Raw genomic sequence first — 19,602 nt, forward strand, 5'->3', positions numbered from 1 at the left:
TCTCTCTCTCTCTCTCTCTCTCTCTCTCTCTCTGGGTTTTTTATTGTAAGCAGTAGCACGCACAAAGGCAAGCCATGCCACGAGCAGCAACAGGTCGTAAACACTCATTATCAGAATGCGACAAACAATGCATGGCACAGTACAAAAATGCATTTTCACACCTATGACAAAGAGAATGGCACTTATCAGATCAAAGCGATGGATTCAAACCAGATGAAGCACGTGAAAAAGGAAGGGTAGCCGTATTTTCATCCATTCGACATAAATTGTGTCTCGTGTTACATTGCACCAACTTTGTTTAGATTTGGAGGTGCGGTCTAACACTTTTCTCTCCCCTTGAATTTCGAGTCCCAAATTTCAGATGTAGCTTAGATTCGGGAAATATTTTTTCCTTGATTTCACGTCTCATTTTTCAGGTGCGGCTTAAATTCGAGTGCGGCTTAGTTTCGAGTAAATATGGTATCTAACATTTCAGTTAATAATACAGCGGAGGTGCTGAGTCGCGATAGGCACAATAAAAAGATTCACACAATCATAGCTTTCGTCCATTAAGGCTTTTGTTAGCAGTAGACACACATACGCACACGCGCGCACACACACACTCATGCAAGTGCAATTTGCACACACATCTGCAGTCTCAGAGAGCTGAAACTACACTGCGAGCGGCAGCACCAGTGCATGGTGGAAGTGGCGACTGGGTGGGGGTAAGGAGGAGGCTGGGGCGGGGAGGGGGAGGGATAGTATGGTGGGAGTGGTGGACAGTGAAGTGTTGCAGTTTAGACGGAGGACAGGAGAGAAGGGGGGAGGGGGTAAGTAGCGGAAAGGAGAGAAATAAAAATAAAAAGAAATTGTTAAATTCCATCCTGGATTTTCCATTGTTTGATTTCAGTTAATAAGTTCATTTCATTCTCGGTTATAGATAGCATTACAGCAATTGTTACCTCCACATTTTATTTATTTGCAAATGGTGGATAATACACATTTACACACAGTATTTATCTGTTACTTAATTAGGCAGTGACCAGAAAGTGGTCAGTACTGGTCAGCATCATTTGGCCTGTTTCAGTGCTCCAACTCCTGTTAGTGACCTTGTCAAGAGTCTTCTTAGTGTGCATACAGTATCTTTCTTTAAGGGTATATTATTTTAAATTATGGTCTGTGCTGAATTATGTATGTGCTAAGGTATGTTGGAAGTGCAGCAAAAAGGATGATAAGGTGGATATTGAGAGCTCCATACAGGAATTGAAGTGAAGACGTCTCGTTAGTGGCCAGCAACTGTAGCCATACATTTACCACTTCTAGGACATGAAATCAATGCTTTCGTCTCAACATATTAACCCTGTGCTACCATCGATTCTTTCTGCTCCGTTACACACGAAGCTCCGTTACTGGTACAGTGCTTGCTCAATAAACTCTCTCTCTCTCTCTCTCTCTCTCTCTCTCTCTCTCTCTTGGATAAAATGAAGATTCTGGCATCTTCTGTATTAATAGTTTTGACTTGAGACATGGACTTTTAATGTGAAAAAGGATGTGAAGGTTGAGGATTGCCCAGTAAGCAATGGAGAGGTGTGTATTGTGAGCATTATTACAATGACACATAGCCAGGCAAATGAATGGTAGATAGACCAAAGAAGTTCTATGCCAGATTCCAAGGGAGTAAAAAATGACATACAACTTAATGGAAAGTACATACACAACATTAGAATAAAATCCAGGAGTGACATTGATGTGTGTAGCCAAAGGCTGTAGTGCATGAGTAACTACAAAGGAGATATTTATCCAGCAACGAAATGGTGGTGGTGTGATCCTAATCTTAGAATGTGTGTGACTTTCACATGTCAGTTACAAGTATGCCTGAATCAGAATAACAGAGTGATTGACAGCAAGGCACAGTTGAGTGTGGAAGGAGGCGATGATATCAGTTTGCCAGTGCCTGTAGCAGTAATAGCTGTGCAGTTCAGACTATCTTGTCACGCCACCTTTTAATGTGCGGTAATGAGTTCACATTACAGGTTCGTTATATCCTTGTGGCTTAACAAACGTACTCCCATGTATAAAATGATTCTATGTTCCTGATATTTCTATATCTCAACAAAAGCAACAGCAAGTGCACTGTTTCTACAATACTCAGAGTGACTCACATTCACTTGTCGTATTCAATACGTAAGGGGTGTTAAAATGGATCTGAATCGTTCGTGTAAATACAATAACTAACACCATTGTAATAATATAAACTGCTTGAGTACTTACCAATCATTGTAGTGTGCATGCAGAGTGTCGTACTTGTGCAGAGGAGTATTCCTTAATCATGAGATGAGATTTACTGTGCAACTGCAGTACACACCATTCAGTCAAAAATAAGAAATACAGACAAAAAAATAAACATCAGTGAAGGCAAAGGGTAAATGCCACTTTGTTCAGAATCACTTCCTTGACACTGTCTTTATTGGAGCTATGGTCCATGGACGAGCCACTGGAATTACATTTTCTATATTACTCTCGACAGTCATCTCACTTTTCCATGTTTCTTTAACAGTGGTTTCTGTGTGATGTAAAAAATTTCTTGGCATTGTTTGTGCCACTGCTTCCTCTAATAGTCTTTGAATTTCTACCACAGTAAAGCTTCTGTTGTTTGTTGGCATGTAATTTTTAATTTGTGCCCAAATCATTTCAATGGCATTAAAGTGACAGTGGTATGGTGGAAACCTAACAATCTTATGGCCATGTTCTTTAGCTACTGGATCAACAACTTACTGTTGAAATTGTGGCTTATTTTTATGCAATATTTTCATGAGCTCCACCTTGTATTAATCGTCCTGAATTTTCACATTGTGGAGTTTCAAGCATTTAACAATGTTGGCTTTTTCCATTGCCATTGTTGTGGCTTTATCTTTAATAACTGAATGGTATGGGGCATTATCCATTGCAATCACAGATGTCTGATTTAAGTTTCCCAGTAGTTAGTTACCTCTTGAACCAATTCAGAAAACTTATCGTGGTTCACCTCCTCCAGCTAGTCGTTTGATTTCCTTGATTTGTAAATGAGGAGACAAGTAGGATGGCTATGGTAGCAGCCCTGTGAACAGCTAGATGTCAGTCATTTTGTTATTCTGAGCCAGGTATAGTTCACAACAGACACAATTGCTGTAGCTGTCCTACAAAAGAGAATGATAAGTGGCTGTTTCACAGAAAAATGTATGGCTGCAAACCTGTATTAAACAGTGGAAAATCCAGGATGGAATAAAAACAATATTATTTTCACAGTATTGTACACCAATATTTAATTACTAGCCCAGTGGCCATACATCTGTCTTGGAAGCTCAGAATGTTTTGTGAACTCACAATCTCTATTACTGATAGTTTGAATCACAGAAATCCTTAATGTGAATTTGAGGAGGGCAGATTTTCTGGAGCCAGTAAAGAAACACAGAAAGAGTACATCAAAATAAAGGGCTATAAAGCAGCCCAGTTCACACAACAGGCTATCTAGTAAGCAAAAAAAGTTACTCATCTTATGATTTGAGAATCTGGTCTAGCTGAGAGCAAGAAACATGATTCCTTGCATTAATATGAACAGGTAATTACATGGTTGTTTTTTTTTACTACTGTACTGTTAGAAAAATACTGAAAATATAGTTTCCCAGTTCGTTCTTTCTTAGTGTTCATGTATTTGATGTGTATGAAAACATAAATGTCTCTCTCTTTGTACTATCACTTGCAAATAAATCTCTCATCCATTTTTAGACAGGACTGATAAAAGGAGTAATTAATCTGTTTTATATCATTAATGAAAATTTTATTTACAGTACAGCACATTTGGTGGTAAAATCATTTATCCTAATTTAATAAGCTGCCAAACACATTTTTAGAGGAATCTGAAATATTTCCCTAATTTTCTGTTTTGGCAGTTATCACCTCTTTGATTTGGTACCTACTGAGACTGGCATTTTAATTTACTACAGTTCATTCAGCATTTTGTACTTCAGTAGAGTATACAATTAAATTAACATTTTTTAGTCTGCGAGTGATGTTAATTGCATTGTCATTAACATTTCAGTCTTATTTCCAGGCCGGCGAAGCAACGTAGGCCAGATATTCAGGTTTATGTACCTCGAGCAAAACGAATTCTTGCAACTCCAGAACATAATGAAAGGTCACCAGCTGCATTACGTTCTACACCACCTGAAAACAAAAAGACTTCAAGCACAAAGAAATCTGGTGATGACAAGGATTCTCGTCGGACACTATCTAAAACTAAACAACTTGATGATAAATCTTCATGCCACCAGCAGTTACAACCTGCCAGTGATGATAGAAAGGACCTAAGTATTACTTCTAATAACAAGAACAATAATAAAAATGTGGATAATTTTTATGAAACAAATATTGATATACCATCCGCTGCTGCTGATAGAAGTGCTCTAACTAGAAGCAGTGAACGAAGGGATCGAGTCATTTGTGGGGAAGTTGGTGTAGAAGTAATTTCGGACCAGAGTCAAAATGAGGAAAGAGTAGAGTGCGTTGCTGAGATTCTTAGTAGATGTGCGGTCCCCGTAACTCACACCAACAGTTTAGCAGAAGATTGTTGCCATTGTGATGAAGTGCAAAGAGAACAACATGAATGTGAGATCAGTGGATGCAGAACAGATTTCCCATCTGGTTTATGTGCTGAAAATGTAAGTGAACCAGTACTGGAAAGTGCTAAAACTGTGACTGACTTTCATGAAGAAGTGGAAGACTGTTGTAAAACTTGTAATAGGACGTTAAGACTGTGCGACTGTAATATTTCAAACTGTGTAGATACCATAAATGAAAATTCTGAAGTTGGTATATGTCCCCCTAATTTAGACTCACTAAAAAATGTAGATAGTGTTGAAGAGAGTATAGTAAATGTAGGGGAGAGATCAGTAGAAGAAGAAGAAGATATGAAAGATTGTAGTCTGGGACAAGAAAGTAGGGACTTGGGTGTAGTGGAAGACATTTCACATAAGCCAACTTTGGAAACAAGTAGCAATACAAGTGAACAAAATTCGTTCTTCCAGAAAGTGCCTCAAGAACAGGTAGAAGACAAGAATGCCAATATTGCAAAGGACAGTGTGGAGGATGTAGATAAGAATGCTCCTGTGTCAGAGGGCAGTGTCTTATCTGATGTACTTATTATTTCAGACAACAGTGACAGTTTGCTTGAACCAAGTATATCACTTGATTCAAAGGGATCAGGTAGTAACAACAGTGTTGGAAATACGTCTGGACCCACAGCTCAAGAAAAACAAATTGAGCAGATTACACCTTCAGCTGACAACTCCGTGTCAACAGATCCTACACAAATGAGACTGAATCCTGATGAATGCACGTGGGAAATGATGTTTGATGACAATGGTGACTGTCTGGATCCTAAACTCATTGAGGAGGTGAGGTTTACTAAATATTTATAACTTAAGGTTACTGAAAATATTTATGCAGATTACTATATATGCTGCATTCTAAACACAGATTGATAATATTTTGTATTGAAACTGTGTGGGACAGTGCATTAAAATAGCGGTTTGTACAAGTGGAAAGATATAAAGGAAGGAAGTTGTATGTAGACTGCAAGTAACTGTGTATTCATTCATTTTCATTTCTGGGTGTGGTTTCCATATTGTTGGTACACACATGTCCTAACTTTAGCACACCTGCAAAGTTGTCAAATCTTTTACCTTTACTATTTTCACCATACAGTTACTAAATACTAGAAGCTCCTTTCAAAGTCAGTGAAGTGGCATCAGCAGGATTTATTCATGACAAATTGAGATGAATCTGTATGTGATTTCTTTAATGGAAGCATGATAGAATTATCTATTAATCATTCTGCCACAAATCACCAGTGATCATGAATGCATACATTCCAAATTCGCAGCTTTCCACTTTCCTCCGCCTCAGAGTTATTCCATTATTTCTCCTGATTTTTAGCTAATTATCATCAAACCTAAGACATTTATTTTTCTTCCCCCCCCCCCCCCCCCCCCCCCCCCATGGTCGGAAGTCCTTCACTCATTAGTTGTTTTTAATCAGAGTTTCTAAAAATCAGGAAGTCATCCATAATGTGTACATCAATTGTTATTTTTTGTATTTCCTGCACGTTTTGTAGAATGTATACTCATATCGTTCAATGTTTTACTCTGTTTGGGCATATTTGTTTGTTGTCATTGTGCTGAAATGAAGTCGCTTATTACTCAACATTTTTGTGATCAGTAGAAATCATGTCCGGAATCCCTGAAATGCTTTATTTTTGCATAAATTTTGTGTGTATGTCATAAAACAATATATCTAAAAACAAAGATGCTGTAACTTACCAAACGAAAGTGTTGGTATGTTGATAGAGACAATAAACACACACACAAATTTCAAGCTTTCGCAACCCAAGGTTGCTTCATCAGGAAAGAGGGAAGGAGAGGGAAAGACGAAAGGATGTGGGTTTTAAGGGAGAGGGTAAGGAGTCATTCCAATCCTGGGAGCGGAAAGACTTACCTTAGGGAGAAAAAAGGACAGGTATACACTTGCGCGCACACACATATCCATCCGCACGTATACAGATATAGGCAGACACATGTAAATGCAAAGAGGTTGGGCAGAGATGTCAGTTGAGGCGGAAGTACAGAGGCAAAGATGTTGTTGAATGACAGGTGAGGTACAAGTGGCGGCAACTAGAAGTTAGCAGAGGTCGAGGCCTGATGGGTAACGGGAAGAGAGAATATATTGAAGGGCAAGTTCCCATCTCCGGAGTTCTGATAGGTTGGTGTCAGTGGCAAGTATCCAGATAACCCGGACAGTGTAACACTGTGCCAAGATGTTCTGGCCGTGCACCAAGGCATGTTTAGCCACAGGGTGATCCTCATTACCAACGAACACTGTCTGCCTGTGTCCGTTCATGTGAATGGACAGTTCCACATAGAAGGCTTCACAATGTAAGCATGTCAGTTGGTAAACCATGTGGGTGCTTTCACACGTGGCTCTGCCTTTGATCGTGTACACCTTCCGGGTTACAGGACTGGAGTAGGTGGTGGTGGGAGAGTGCAAGGGACAGGTTTTACACCGGGGGCGGTTACAATCTACCATTTTTTCCCACGTGGAATGTTTCCCTCTATTATATTCATAAAACAACATGGTGGAGACTGATTTATGCAAACACATTTTTTTTTTATTTTATTTTAAACCAAGAACATCATAACCTAATGACGATTACCTGGGCTATGCTACAAATAAGGGATATGGAATCAACATTTCAGGTAGCGCTAGTGCTTTCATTTGTCTTTTTTATTCATTATATGGCTTTGTGATGTCTAGAAAAAAGACTAACATCAATTGTCTTGGGATTATACTGAAAATAAGCCATGGTTTTTGATTATTTTTCCCTCTTGGTTTGTAAAACTCAGTCTCCTGATTTTTTTGTTTTTGAAGGTTGGCAGGTATGTGTATGGACAATGAATCCTCAAAAGCCAAAGCATACTGTTGTTAAGATTGCAAAAGCTCGTAACTCAAAAATTGTCAATTTTGAATTGGTTATTTCTACAAGTTAAGAAATGTATCTCAGATAAGATGGAAAAGCCCATGTAGGTATGTTTAGCTCTTCTACAAGGGTAATCCCAAAAGTAAGGTCCCCTATTTTTTTATAAGTACATAGGCCTGTTTATTTTTACAATGTTTTACAGCCTGAACATTTAGCTATTTTTTGACATAATCATCATTTCTGTCGAAGCATTTTTGTAGACACTGTGGCAGTTATTGTATGCCCATGTCATACCAGCTCGCTGCCATGGTGTTCAGAAAGTTATGAACCTCTTTTTTCACCTCGTCATCGGAGCTAAATCACTGGGACCACAATTAACGCTGACATGTGCTGTGAGACTCTGAAAAAACTCAAACGGCTAATTCAGAACCGGAGAAGAGGAATGTTGAGCAAAGGCGTGCACATTCTCCATGACAACGCTCACGCACTCATCGCTCGGCAAACCATTGATCTCGTGCAACAGTTTCAGTGGAACATAATCACCCACCCACCCTATAGTCCTGAGTTGGCACCCAGTGACTATCACCTGTTCCCTAGGTTAAAAGAACATTTGTCCGGAAAGTGATTCAGCTCCAACGACGAGGTGAAAGAATAGGTTCATAACTTTCTGAACAGTAGGGCGGCAAGCTGGTATGACATGGGCATACAATAAACAAAAATGCACCGACAGAAATGGTGATTATGTCGAAAAATAGCTAAATGTTCAAGCTGTAAACTGATGTAAACCATTGTAGAAATAAACAGGTCTATGTACTTAGAAAAAAATAGGAGACCTTACTTTTGGGATTACCCTCGTATTGCAAAGTTTCAAAACCTTCTGCTTGGATATTTCTTACACTTCTGTCATAGTGCCAATATAATAATTATTAAGAGTTTGTTGGTGACTAGGCAACATTCTTTGTATTATTTAACAGTGTTGTAGTGTAGTGATTAATATGCAGTAAATTAATAATTGTGCAGATTATTATCTAATGTGTGCAGAAGATTAAATAGACCACCCAAAACCGCTAAGCACACAAATAATTAAGTACGCTATTTTCAGTAAGAACACAAGAACAAGGCATGCTAACTATAAAATAGAGTTCACCAACAAAAACAAGGCTAACTTAAATTTGAATTGTGTTATTTTTTCTCGATCTTATTTTGTTTTGTCGTACCAAATCTTAATTTTAATTTCGTAGACACTTCTCTGTGTAGATCATAGTAATACCATGCTGCTGGTGTATAATAATTGTACAGTGTGGTCCAGAAGCACATATTGTATAAATTGTACTTCCAGTCATCAAATTTTCTGGAGGTTTCTCTTGATGTTGGAGGAAACTTAAAGGCAAGTAAATAATTCCAAATCAAGGGCAGCTAGAATGTTGAAGATGGCTGTACAGTTATCTGACATTTCCTGCTCAGAAGTTCCAACAGTACTGCCAGCATCATTCTCACCAACAAATGAGATGTCAGTTTTAGAATATTAAATGTAAGTAGTTCAGAATATAATGATGTCATATCTGGTATATTTTCATGCCCAGACGTTCCAGGTGTACTGCCAGCATTCTTCCCACCAGCAAGTGAACTTCCAGTATCTACTAACTTAAATGTAAATAATTTAGAAGGCAGGGTTTTTATAGATTTGGTACTACCTATGAAACTAAACAGCAGAGGAATCTTATGGCTCAGAAGTACATGATCTGTACCTAACTCTAGAAAGCAGAGGAAGAAAGTTGATCCCAAAAGAGAGAGAATATAGAAGTGCTGTTCATAAGAAAAAAAGGAGACCAAATTGAAATAACAAAAGGACCTAGGGAAAGTGAAACAATATGATTATCAAAATTCTGTTGCAAATCAAGGAAGAAGAGAACATGTTCTTCAGTATCTGAGGAGAAATATAGTAAAATATTTCAAATATGGTCAAAACAAGGGCCCGGGAGTAGACAACATTCCATTAGAACTACTGACAGCCTTGGGAAAGACATTCCTGACAAAACTCTACCATCTGGTGTGCAAGATGTATGAGACAGGCAAAATACCCCCAGACTTCAAGAAGAATATAATAATTCCAATCTCAAAGAAATCAGGTGTTGACATATGTGAAAGTAACCGAACTATCAGTTTAATAAGTCACATTGGCAAAATACTAACATGAATTCTTTACAGACAGATGGAAAAACTTGTAGAAGCCGACCTCGGATAAGATCAGTTTGGATTCCGTAGAAATATTGGAACACGTGGGGCAGTACTGACCCTACGACTTATCTTAGAAGAAAGATTAAGGAAAGGCAAACCTATGTTTCTAGCATTTGTAGACTTAGAGAAAGCTTTTGACAATGTTGACTGGAATAATCTGTTTCAAATTCTGTATGTGGCAGGGGTAAAATACAGGGAGCGAAAGGCTATTTACGATTTGTACAGAAACCAGAGTCGATGGATATGAAAGGGAAGCAGTGGTTGGGTAGGGTATGAGACGGGGTTTATCCCATCCCCGACGTTATTCAATCTGTACATTGAGTAAGCAGTAAGGGAAACAAAAGAAAAATTTGTAGTAGGTATTAAATTCCATGGAGAAGAAATAAAAACTTTGAGGTTCGCCGATGACATTGTAATTCCGTCGGAGACAGCAAAGGGCTTGGCAGAGCAGTTGAACAGAATGGACAGTGTCTTGAAAGGAGGATATATGATGAACTTTAACAAAAGTGAAACGAGGATAATGGAATGTAGTCGAATTAAGTCTGGTGATGCTGTGGGAATTAGATTAGGAAAACATACACTTAAGGTAGTAAAGGAGTTTTGCTATTTGGGGAGCAAAATAGCTGATGATGGTCGAAGTAGAGAGGATATAAAATGTAGACTGGAAATGACAAGGAAAGCGTTTCTGAAGAAGAGAAATTTGTTAACATCGAGTATAGATTTAAGTGTCAGGAAGTTGTTTCTGAAAGTATATGTATGGAGTGTAGCCATGTATGGAAGTGAAACATGGATGATAAATAGTTTGGACAAAAAGAGAATAGAAGCTTTCGAAATGTGGTGCTACAGAAGAATGCTGAAGATAAGATGGGTAGATCACATAACTCATCAGGAGGTATTGAATAGAATTGGGGAGAAGAGGAGTTTGTGGCACAACTTGACGAGAAGAAGGGATCTGTTGGTAGGACATGTTCTGAGGCATCAAGGGATCACCAATTTAGTATTGGAGGGCAGTGTGGAGGATAAAAATCATAGAGGGAGACCAAGAGATGAATACATTAAGCAGATTCAGAAGGATGTAGGTTGCGGTAGGTATTGGGAGATGAAAAAGCTTGCCCTGGATAGAGTAGCATGGAGAGCTGCATCAAACCAGTCTCAGGACTGAAGACCACAACAACAACATGGGTTACGAGCAATGGCAAGTGTATTGTGCTACATTGGTTCACTGGAAAAAAGTTAAACAAAAATACCAAAGTAAGAGAATCAGGAACAAAAGGTTATCTTCAGGATAAATTATAAAGTATAAGATGATATGTTACCCGTATGTAATGAAATGTTCCTTTCAACTTTAGGAATTTATGTATGGTCACTCACCACGTGGGTTAAACTGAATAAAGAGGATACTTATTTCAAAACAGGAAGGGACTGGAAAGAAGAAAGTAATACACTGAAAGAAAATGTTTCTAAATTTTTAAATGAAATACTCAAGTTGCCACCCCAGTATTGCTGAGTCTCTACATGTAAGCTTTAGTTTGAGCCACATTTTCCACATTTAGTAAATTGTACAGAGCATTCAAAATTAATTGATTTAGTGGTAATGTTTAACCAGCTGCTTTAAAAGATTAATTTGTAAAAGAAATAAGGGAATGTAATGTTGGTTAATTTCAGCTAAAGAAAAATGAATGTGCTTTCTATTTTTCTTAATATTACATAATATTTCAGAGAAGATGAAGAAAGAGAGGACAAGGCAGAACAATTCAAATGATGAAAAGGCAGCTGAAGTAGGAAAGTGTTGTATATTTATTATGGATATACAAGCAATACAACTAGTATCTGCAACCCAAGCCAGTTGTTGTTATTTGGTCAATTGTATGTTATGTTTGGCATGTAGGAGAAGAAGGGCTGGATGCTAATGTGTTTGCGATTTTCATTACGGATTTTCAGACGCATAAATAAGACAGTGACAAAAATAGAAAATAAAATACGTTGTGGTGAAAGGGTGCTTGGAACAGAAATGTACTTCTCAGTTGTGTACAGCATAGAAAATGATACTATTACAGGGTGTATATACAATGGGACAACTGGGAAATCTAGGAGAAATTTGGGAATTTGTTCATCCAGGAGAAAACCGCGAATTTTACAGAATTCTGGAAATTTTTTGTTGTTTAAGTTTTTACTTAAATTTTTTTGTAATTGTGACTGGCAAGAAGTGAAACGCAACAGAGAATATTACTGTTTCACACTTCTGCTGAATAACACTGCGGCAGTAAAAAATTAATGAGGGAAAAATAAGCAAAACTTAAGTTGCAAAGGAAATATGCCATTTACAACAACAGGACATGGTGCTATTCTGTGTTCTCTCTCCTGTCTGTCAATCGTTTTCAATTCAGATTTTGCCATCTTGCTGCCAAAAGTATACAAGAAACAGACAAAATGGAAGAAATGTCCACTTTTTCAATGGTAGTAATGTAGTCATTAGAACACTCAACATACTTGTTTCTTCACCTCATTTTCGTTTTGGAATGTGCGGTTTAGTATTATATTCTTTTGTATCGTTCCTACACGTTGAATCCCTAGCTTGAATAGATATGCAACTAGGTCCTTATCGATATAATGAGTAAAAATAGATCTTGTAGTTCTGGTCCCTTGGAATTTCCCTTGAGAGGCGAACTGCAAAGTTTCTGGGTGCTCCAATATCTCGTTCATTATCTATTCTGAAGTTTGGATTATTTTCGTTCCCACTGTAAATTTCAGTTTTGTGTGAAAACCACATTTGCCAACATAAAACAAAAAGTTTACACCTCTTATTTATGTAGTTTGTCTTTCTTATACATCTTCATGTTGTGCCTTGTTTTGGTTACAAAAATTTGTTTATCAATTGACAAATGCTTGCTCAGTGCAGTCGAGACATTTTTTATTCACATGAACAGTGATAGGCCCAATTTTGTACGATTTGTCATGATATAAATTCTCAGGGTCTGGTGATTTCATATTGTCAAACAGTGGAAAGAGGAGCCAAAAAGCTAATGAAGCATATGCCTATAAAATTATGAATGGCATGAACATTAAATTTAAATGTTTTGTTTGGGTTTTTGTGTGTGCTGTAAAAATCAGTTTTACCTGCATTTTTTGCTGTTAATTCGTCAGTAAAAAAGAACTGATACGGCGTAGATGACTCCAGCATTGATTGGGCCAGTGATACTTCCATTGACTCTAAAACGAACATTAAAAAAGAAATACTTTCCAATTGATTCAATTTTTCTTTATCTTTTTCTGAAACCTGTAGTACTGGCATATCAGCAACAACATTATTATTATTATTTCTTTACTTTCTCAGACATTAAGTCTGGTTAAAAATGTAAAGTGACGCGGACCTTGATCAAGTGTCACTTCCTTTTAACTGTACGGTATGTGTTATATTGCATTTAGGAACTTTCGGGTAATTGAACATGTATCAATAATTACAGATTTCTGTAGTTGTATATATAAGTTTGGATGTAGCTGTATAGCATTGATGTACTTGTGGATATTGTGTGGTATGACTCCTGTAGTTGATAGTATAAGTGGTATAATGTCAACTTTATCCTGATGCCACATGTCCTTGACTTCCTCAGCCAGTTGGATGTATTTTTCAATTTTTTCTCCTGTTTTCTTTTGTATATTTGTTATATTAGGTATGGATATTTCAATTAGTTGTGTTAATTTCTTCTTTTTATTGGTGAGTATGATGTCAGGTTTGTTATGTGGTGTTGTTATATCTGTTATAATGGTTCTGTTCCAGTATAATTTGTATTCATCAGTCTCCAGTACATTTTGTGGTGCATACTTGTATGAGGGAACATGTTGTTTTATAAGTTTATGTTATAAGGCAAGCTGTTGATGTATTATTTTTGCTACATTGTCATGTCTTCTGGGATATTCTGTATTTGCTAGTATTGTACATCCGCTTGTGATGTGATCTACTGTTTCTATTTGTTGTTTGCAAAGTCTGCATTTATCTGTTGTGGTATTGGGATCTTTAATAATATGCTTGCTGTTTATTATTATTATTATTATATACTGCACATAAGAGGCAACTACACAGGTAGCGGAGCCTGTGTGGAAGGGACTGGGCGGTTTTTTAGGTTAGGGGGTCCTAGGGAACCACAGAAAGATCGTCCATCTAAAAGGGGGCAGGTAAAACACAGTAAAGTATGTGTAGAAACGATTCGGTGTTGTAGTTGTGAATTGTCGTAGCTGTGTTGGGAAAGAACCAGAGTTCCAAGACCTAATAGAAAGCACTGAAGCTCAAATAGTTACAGGTACAGAAAGCTGGCTAAAGCTGGAAATAAGTTAAGCTGAAATTTTTTCAAACGATCTAAAAGTATCCAGAAAATACAGTTGGTGGTGGAATATTTATTGCTGTCAGTAGTAGTTCACCTGGTAGTGAAACTGAAGTAGATAGTTCCTGCGAAATAGTATGGGTAGAGGTTATATGTGACAATTGGACTAAACTATTAATTCGATTGTTTTACTGACCCCGACGACGCAGAACAGTTCAAAGAAAATTTGAATCTCATTTCAAATAGGTACCCCACTCATACAGTTATAGTCAGTGGTGACTTCAATCTACCTCGATATGCCGGAAAAATTATACATTTAAAGCTGGCGGCAGGCACAAAACGTCATCCAAAATCATACTGAATGCTTTCTCAGAAAATTATTTTGAGCAAATAGTTCATGAGACCATGTGAAGCGTAAATGGTTGCAAAAGTATACTTGACCTCTTAGCAATAAACAGTCCTGGACAAGTAGGGAGTATCATGACGAATACAGGGATTAGCAACACCAAGGCAGTTGCTGCTAGGCTGAATGCCATAACACTCACAACCATCAAAAAGAAACTCAAAGTACATCTATTTACAAAAGCTGATAAAAATGCTCTTAACGCCTCTAAGAGACAGTCTCCACTCCTTCCGATCTGATCACATAAGCGTAGAAAAGATGGGGAATGATTTCAGAGATACTATCGATGGCAGTTGAAAGATATATACCACATAAATTAATATGTGATGGTACTTATACCCCATGGTACACAAAATGGGTGAGGTCACTGTTGCGGAAGCAGCGAAAAAAGCAAGCCAAATTTAAAAGAACACAAAATCCCCAAGACTGGCAAAGTTTTGCAGAAGTTCGAAATATAGCGTGTACTTCAATGTGAGATGCTTTTAATAATTTCCACAATGAAACTCTGTCTCGAAATGTGGCAGAACACCCAAAGAGATTCTGGTCGTACGTAAAGCACACCAGTGGCAAGACGCAATCAATACTCTTTCACCAAAGACAATGAAATAAATATTCCTGAATTCCAATCAAGAAAAACTGCGAAGATGAGAAACATAGAAGTAGATATCCTCAGTGAAACAAGGCAGTTTAAATCACTTAATAAAGCCAAGGCCTCTGTCCAGATTGTATACCAGTCAGGATCCTCTCAGAGTATGTTGATACAATAGCTCCATATTTAGCTATTATATACAACTGCTTGCTCACAGAAAGATACATACCTAAAAACTGGAAAATTGCTCAAGTCACACCAATATACAAAAAAGGAAATAGAAGTAATCCGCTGAATTACAGGCCGATATAACTAATGTCGATTTGCAGTAGGGTTTTGGAACATATATTGTGTCCGAACATTATGAAGTGCCTCAAAGAAAACGATTTATTGACACGTAGTCAGCACGAATTCAGAAAATATCATTCTTGCGAAACACAACCAGCTCTTTATACTCATGAAGTAATGAGTGCTATCGACAGTGGATGTCAAATTGATTCCATATTTTTAGATTTCCAGAAGGCTTTCAACACTGTTCCTCACAAGTGTCTTCTAACCAAACTGCTTGCCTATAGAATATCGCCTCAGTCGTGCGACTGGATTCGCAATTTCCTGTCAGAAAGGTCACAGTTTGTAGTAACAGATGGGAAGTCATCAAGTAAAACAGAAATAATATTTGGAATTCCCCAAGAAAGTGCTATAGGCCCTCTATTGTGTCTGATCTATATTAACGACATACGAGGCAATCTCAGTAGCCATCTTAATTGCAGATGATGCTATCATTTACCGTCTTGTAAAGTCATCAGATGACCAAAACGAATTGCAAAATGATTTAGATAAGATATCTGCATGGTGCGAAAAGTGGCAGTTTATCCTGAATAAAGAAAAGTGTGAAGTTATTCACATGAGTACTGAAAGAAATGCGGTAAATTTCAATTACGTGATATGTCACACAAAAAAGGCTGTAAATTAAACTAAATACCTAGGGATTACAATTACAAATAACCTAAATTGGAACAATCACATAGGTAATGTTGTGGGTAGAGCAAACCAAAGGCTATGATTCATTGGCAGAACACTTAGAAGGTGCAACAGTTTTGCTAAAGAAACTGTTTATACCATGTTTGTCCACCATAGTTTGGAGTACTGCTGTGTGGTGTGGGATCCGCATCAGGTAGGACTGACGGATGACATCAAACAAGTTTAAAGAAGGGCAGCTCGTTTTGTATTATCGCGAAATAGGGGAGATAGTGCCATAGACATGATATGTGAATTGGAGTGGCAATCGTTAAAACAAAGGCATTTTTCGTTGCGACGGGATCTTCTCATGAAATTTCAATCACCAGTTTTCTTCTCCAATTGCAAAAATATTCTGTTGGCACCCACCTACGTAGGGAGAAATGATTGTTACAATAAAATAATAGAAATCAGGGCTCGCACAGAAAAATTTAAGTGCTCGTTTTTCCCGCGCGCCATTAGAGAGTGGAATGGTAGAGAGGCAGCTTGAAGGTGGTTCATTGAACACTCTGCCAGGCACTTTATTGAGCGTAGCAGAGTAATCATGTAGATGTAGATGTACTATTATTATCATCATCATCCCAACAAAATTATTTGAATTATTTGTAGTATCTATGGTAGTCTAAAGCTCGTTGTCACTATCTGCCCCACTCATCTCTCGTAAGGCAACCTGCCAACACCCCTGTTTTGAGCATCTGCGAAAGCAGATCTCATGGATGGTGATAATGAAAACCAAAATGTGTTGTTTAATGGAAACTAAAACTGTTGTATTACTAGACATGTTTGGCGAAGATATACATTGCTAAAAAATGCACATATTAGTTACCATGAACAATATGAAATTATAGACAAACTAAATGTTTGATAGAAGACCAATTACAGATATTTGACAGCCAAGATGATCAATTAACTGTTTACAACTTATATCATGTATACAGGTTGCATGAAAAATGTTTGATGACTTGCATTAATCACTTTTGACTGTGTCAGTACAGGACAGTTCGTTCAGGCTGTGCCTGTGCGAGATGAAACCTCTATTCCATCATGTCTTTGTAAGATCATTAGTCATTAGCATTTATCATCGTGTCACCAAATGCTACTTTTATGACACTATCGCACCTCCTTTAATTATGCTCCACCTCTTGCTTTTTTCTACAACACTCTTCCCAGTCATTTGCAGTAATAGAGTAAAAGATGCTGTCTGAGGGTTTACTGCAGACGTCTCATCAGAAATAGTGCTCCCCGTATATAATGTTTAATCTTCTCTATGCCAATTCAGCCTTCAGGTCACACTTCTATAGTGGCAGATGAAGCACAGTGTGATCTACACTCTTTTGCATAAATTGACAGCTTGATTCTTTTCATTACGTTTGCCTGCCTTTGCTAGAGCACGTAGGCCAGCCTTTTTAATGCTTTCATTGTGTTTTATGCTCCTCTTCCCCCCCCCCCCCCCCCCCCCCACCCCCCCCCCGTCCAGTCACTCGATTATCAACACTCTTGGGTAAAATATTGAGGTATTATGGGTATTATGTCCACCTGCCTACAACAAGAGTCCATGGCAGTGACAAAATTGGGCAGCAGATTCGGGAGCACCATCTTCAAATATACTTTCTGGAAATTGTCAGAAATCATTTGCCCATGATAGTCTCCTTGTGTCCATTTCACCCAGGTATTTAGCTCCTCTTGCCTGACAAATACAGTTTTTGATCGAACACTTGCCATTGTCATTCTTCTGGAGACACATCTCCATGCCGTAACACCCATGACATCTTTTAATTTCTACCATCAGTGGCCAGTGCAGTTGTTAAGCTGGGAAGTATCCCCTCTGCACAACAAAGAATAAGTTCTGTGTAGTGTCAGCACATCAGAGGAAATGTTTTGTTCCCGTGCAGCTCTGTTGGGATGGCATTTCTCATTTTCTATTGTTGTTGAACTGCACGCATGTGCATCAAAACATTGCTATGCACCTACGAGCACTAAGCTCCATTATGCACTGCTAAGCACCATTCTGTGCTGCTCAGCGCCATGCATTTGTGCATGGTGCAGTGAGTCTGGTGTGGCACAAGTTTGGGTTGCTATTGATGTCTTTGCGAACATCTCTAATGCTTTTGATTAGCACAAGGAAATGTCACGGTAAGACCACTATCACCACATTCTGGTAACAATTTCTTTTGTCAAGTATGGATCTCCACACAGTCCAGTCTGCTTAGGTACTTTAAGAGAGAATGTCCCATCACCAGTATATCATCTCGTGCAGCAGGAGAAGTTCTGACATGATGGGTACTATTTTCTTTTGCTTGTAGAACTCCGTAATGAATTTCTTGTTACTAATTTACGGAAGTCATGAACTTCATCAGTATTATTCAGGGTGTCTACGACCTGGGACAACCGGAAAATCCGGGAAAAACCCGGGAATTTTTCATTGTTTTAGCTTTCAGTTAAATTTTTGTAATTTTGACTGAGAATTGATTCTCTAGCAAAGAATGTTATTGTGCCCTGCTACTGGAGAATGATACTGCAGCAATAAAATATAAACGAGAGGGAAAAAAATAAAACTTTAGTGGCAAAGGAAATGTGCAATTTACAACAACAAAACACCGTGCACGCACAAGCGTCTGCAAATGGCAAAAATATGTCAAAGGCCATAGGGCGCAGACTATAATTCTTCGTAACAATAAACGGCTTGCTATGAGCATGACGTCACAACTGTTCATGTAAGGTTCGTTTGACCAATTGCCAGTGGTCTGTTGCGCATGCGCACTTGACTCGCGTATAAGCAGTACCTTCTCCCACTACTTGAAGTTTGGCTGTTAGCTGTATCGGTAGTAGCAGCAAGCAGCCAGATGCAAACGAGAAAAATTTTTCTCCCGCATCCTAGCTGCCAGATTCATGCTTGCACAGAGTTGTAGTGGGGAGGGGGTTCTCCACGTGACCCGTGTTTACGTTAAGTGATTTCGCTGCTTCTCTTTGTGTACAGCTCCCACATCAAATGAAAACAAAACGGATTTCTGTGGCCGGAAGTTATCAAGTGAATTAAAATACATTCACATAATTACGGAGGGCAAAAGTATATTATTAATTTCAGTTTTCTGATTTTATTTTATTTCCAAGTTTGTAGCAGTCAAGCATTAATCGCCCTGCAGAACAGTGAAGTTAATTTTGCAAGTTTGCTAAAGAAATTTGGCTTTAATAATCTTTCCGCTGAGGCAGTCATTTTATTTGAAACGAAGTGTTTCATTCTACAATATTGCCTAGTTCCAAGCGAAGCTGAATTTCAAGTGCACGTTATCATCTTCTGCCATATATGGCATTATGCCATAATAAAGAACCAAAAATGAGATTGCAGAGTACTGGTATTCCAAGAAAATTTACATCCCAAAAACGACACTGACAAGCTTATACACACGAACTTGCGGGCTTCCTACACAGATACAGTTGCACACGCACAATAATGCCTGTTTTTCTGACGCTCTCTGGCAACTGGTAAATTGAACCTATTTCTAACAGTCTCCGGATAGTATTGCGAACGGTGGTTAGAAAAGCATTA

At 38.1% G+C, this 19,602-nt stretch overlaps 1 protein-coding gene across 1 annotated transcript in view; it reads left to right on the forward strand.

The window, feature by feature from the left end:
• LOC126480850 (uncharacterized) overlaps nt 1–19,602 on the forward strand; it is a gene marked incomplete at its 5' end in the record, with an annotated part of 52,670 nt that overhangs the window by 20,770 nt on the left and 12,298 nt on the right. Inside the window, one exon of the mRNA XM_050104212.1 lies at nt 4,070–5,411. Coding sequence (XP_049960169.1) covers nt 4,070–5,411 — 1,342 coding nt within the window. The remainder of the gene's footprint in view (nt 1–4,069; nt 5,412–19,602) is intronic.

The sequence above is a fragment of the Schistocerca serialis genome, chromosome 5 (assembly GCF_023864345.2).
Source record: "Schistocerca serialis cubense isolate TAMUIC-IGC-003099 chromosome 5, iqSchSeri2.2, whole genome shotgun sequence".
Lineage (NCBI taxonomy): Eukaryota > Metazoa > Arthropoda > Insecta > Orthoptera > Acrididae > Schistocerca > Schistocerca serialis.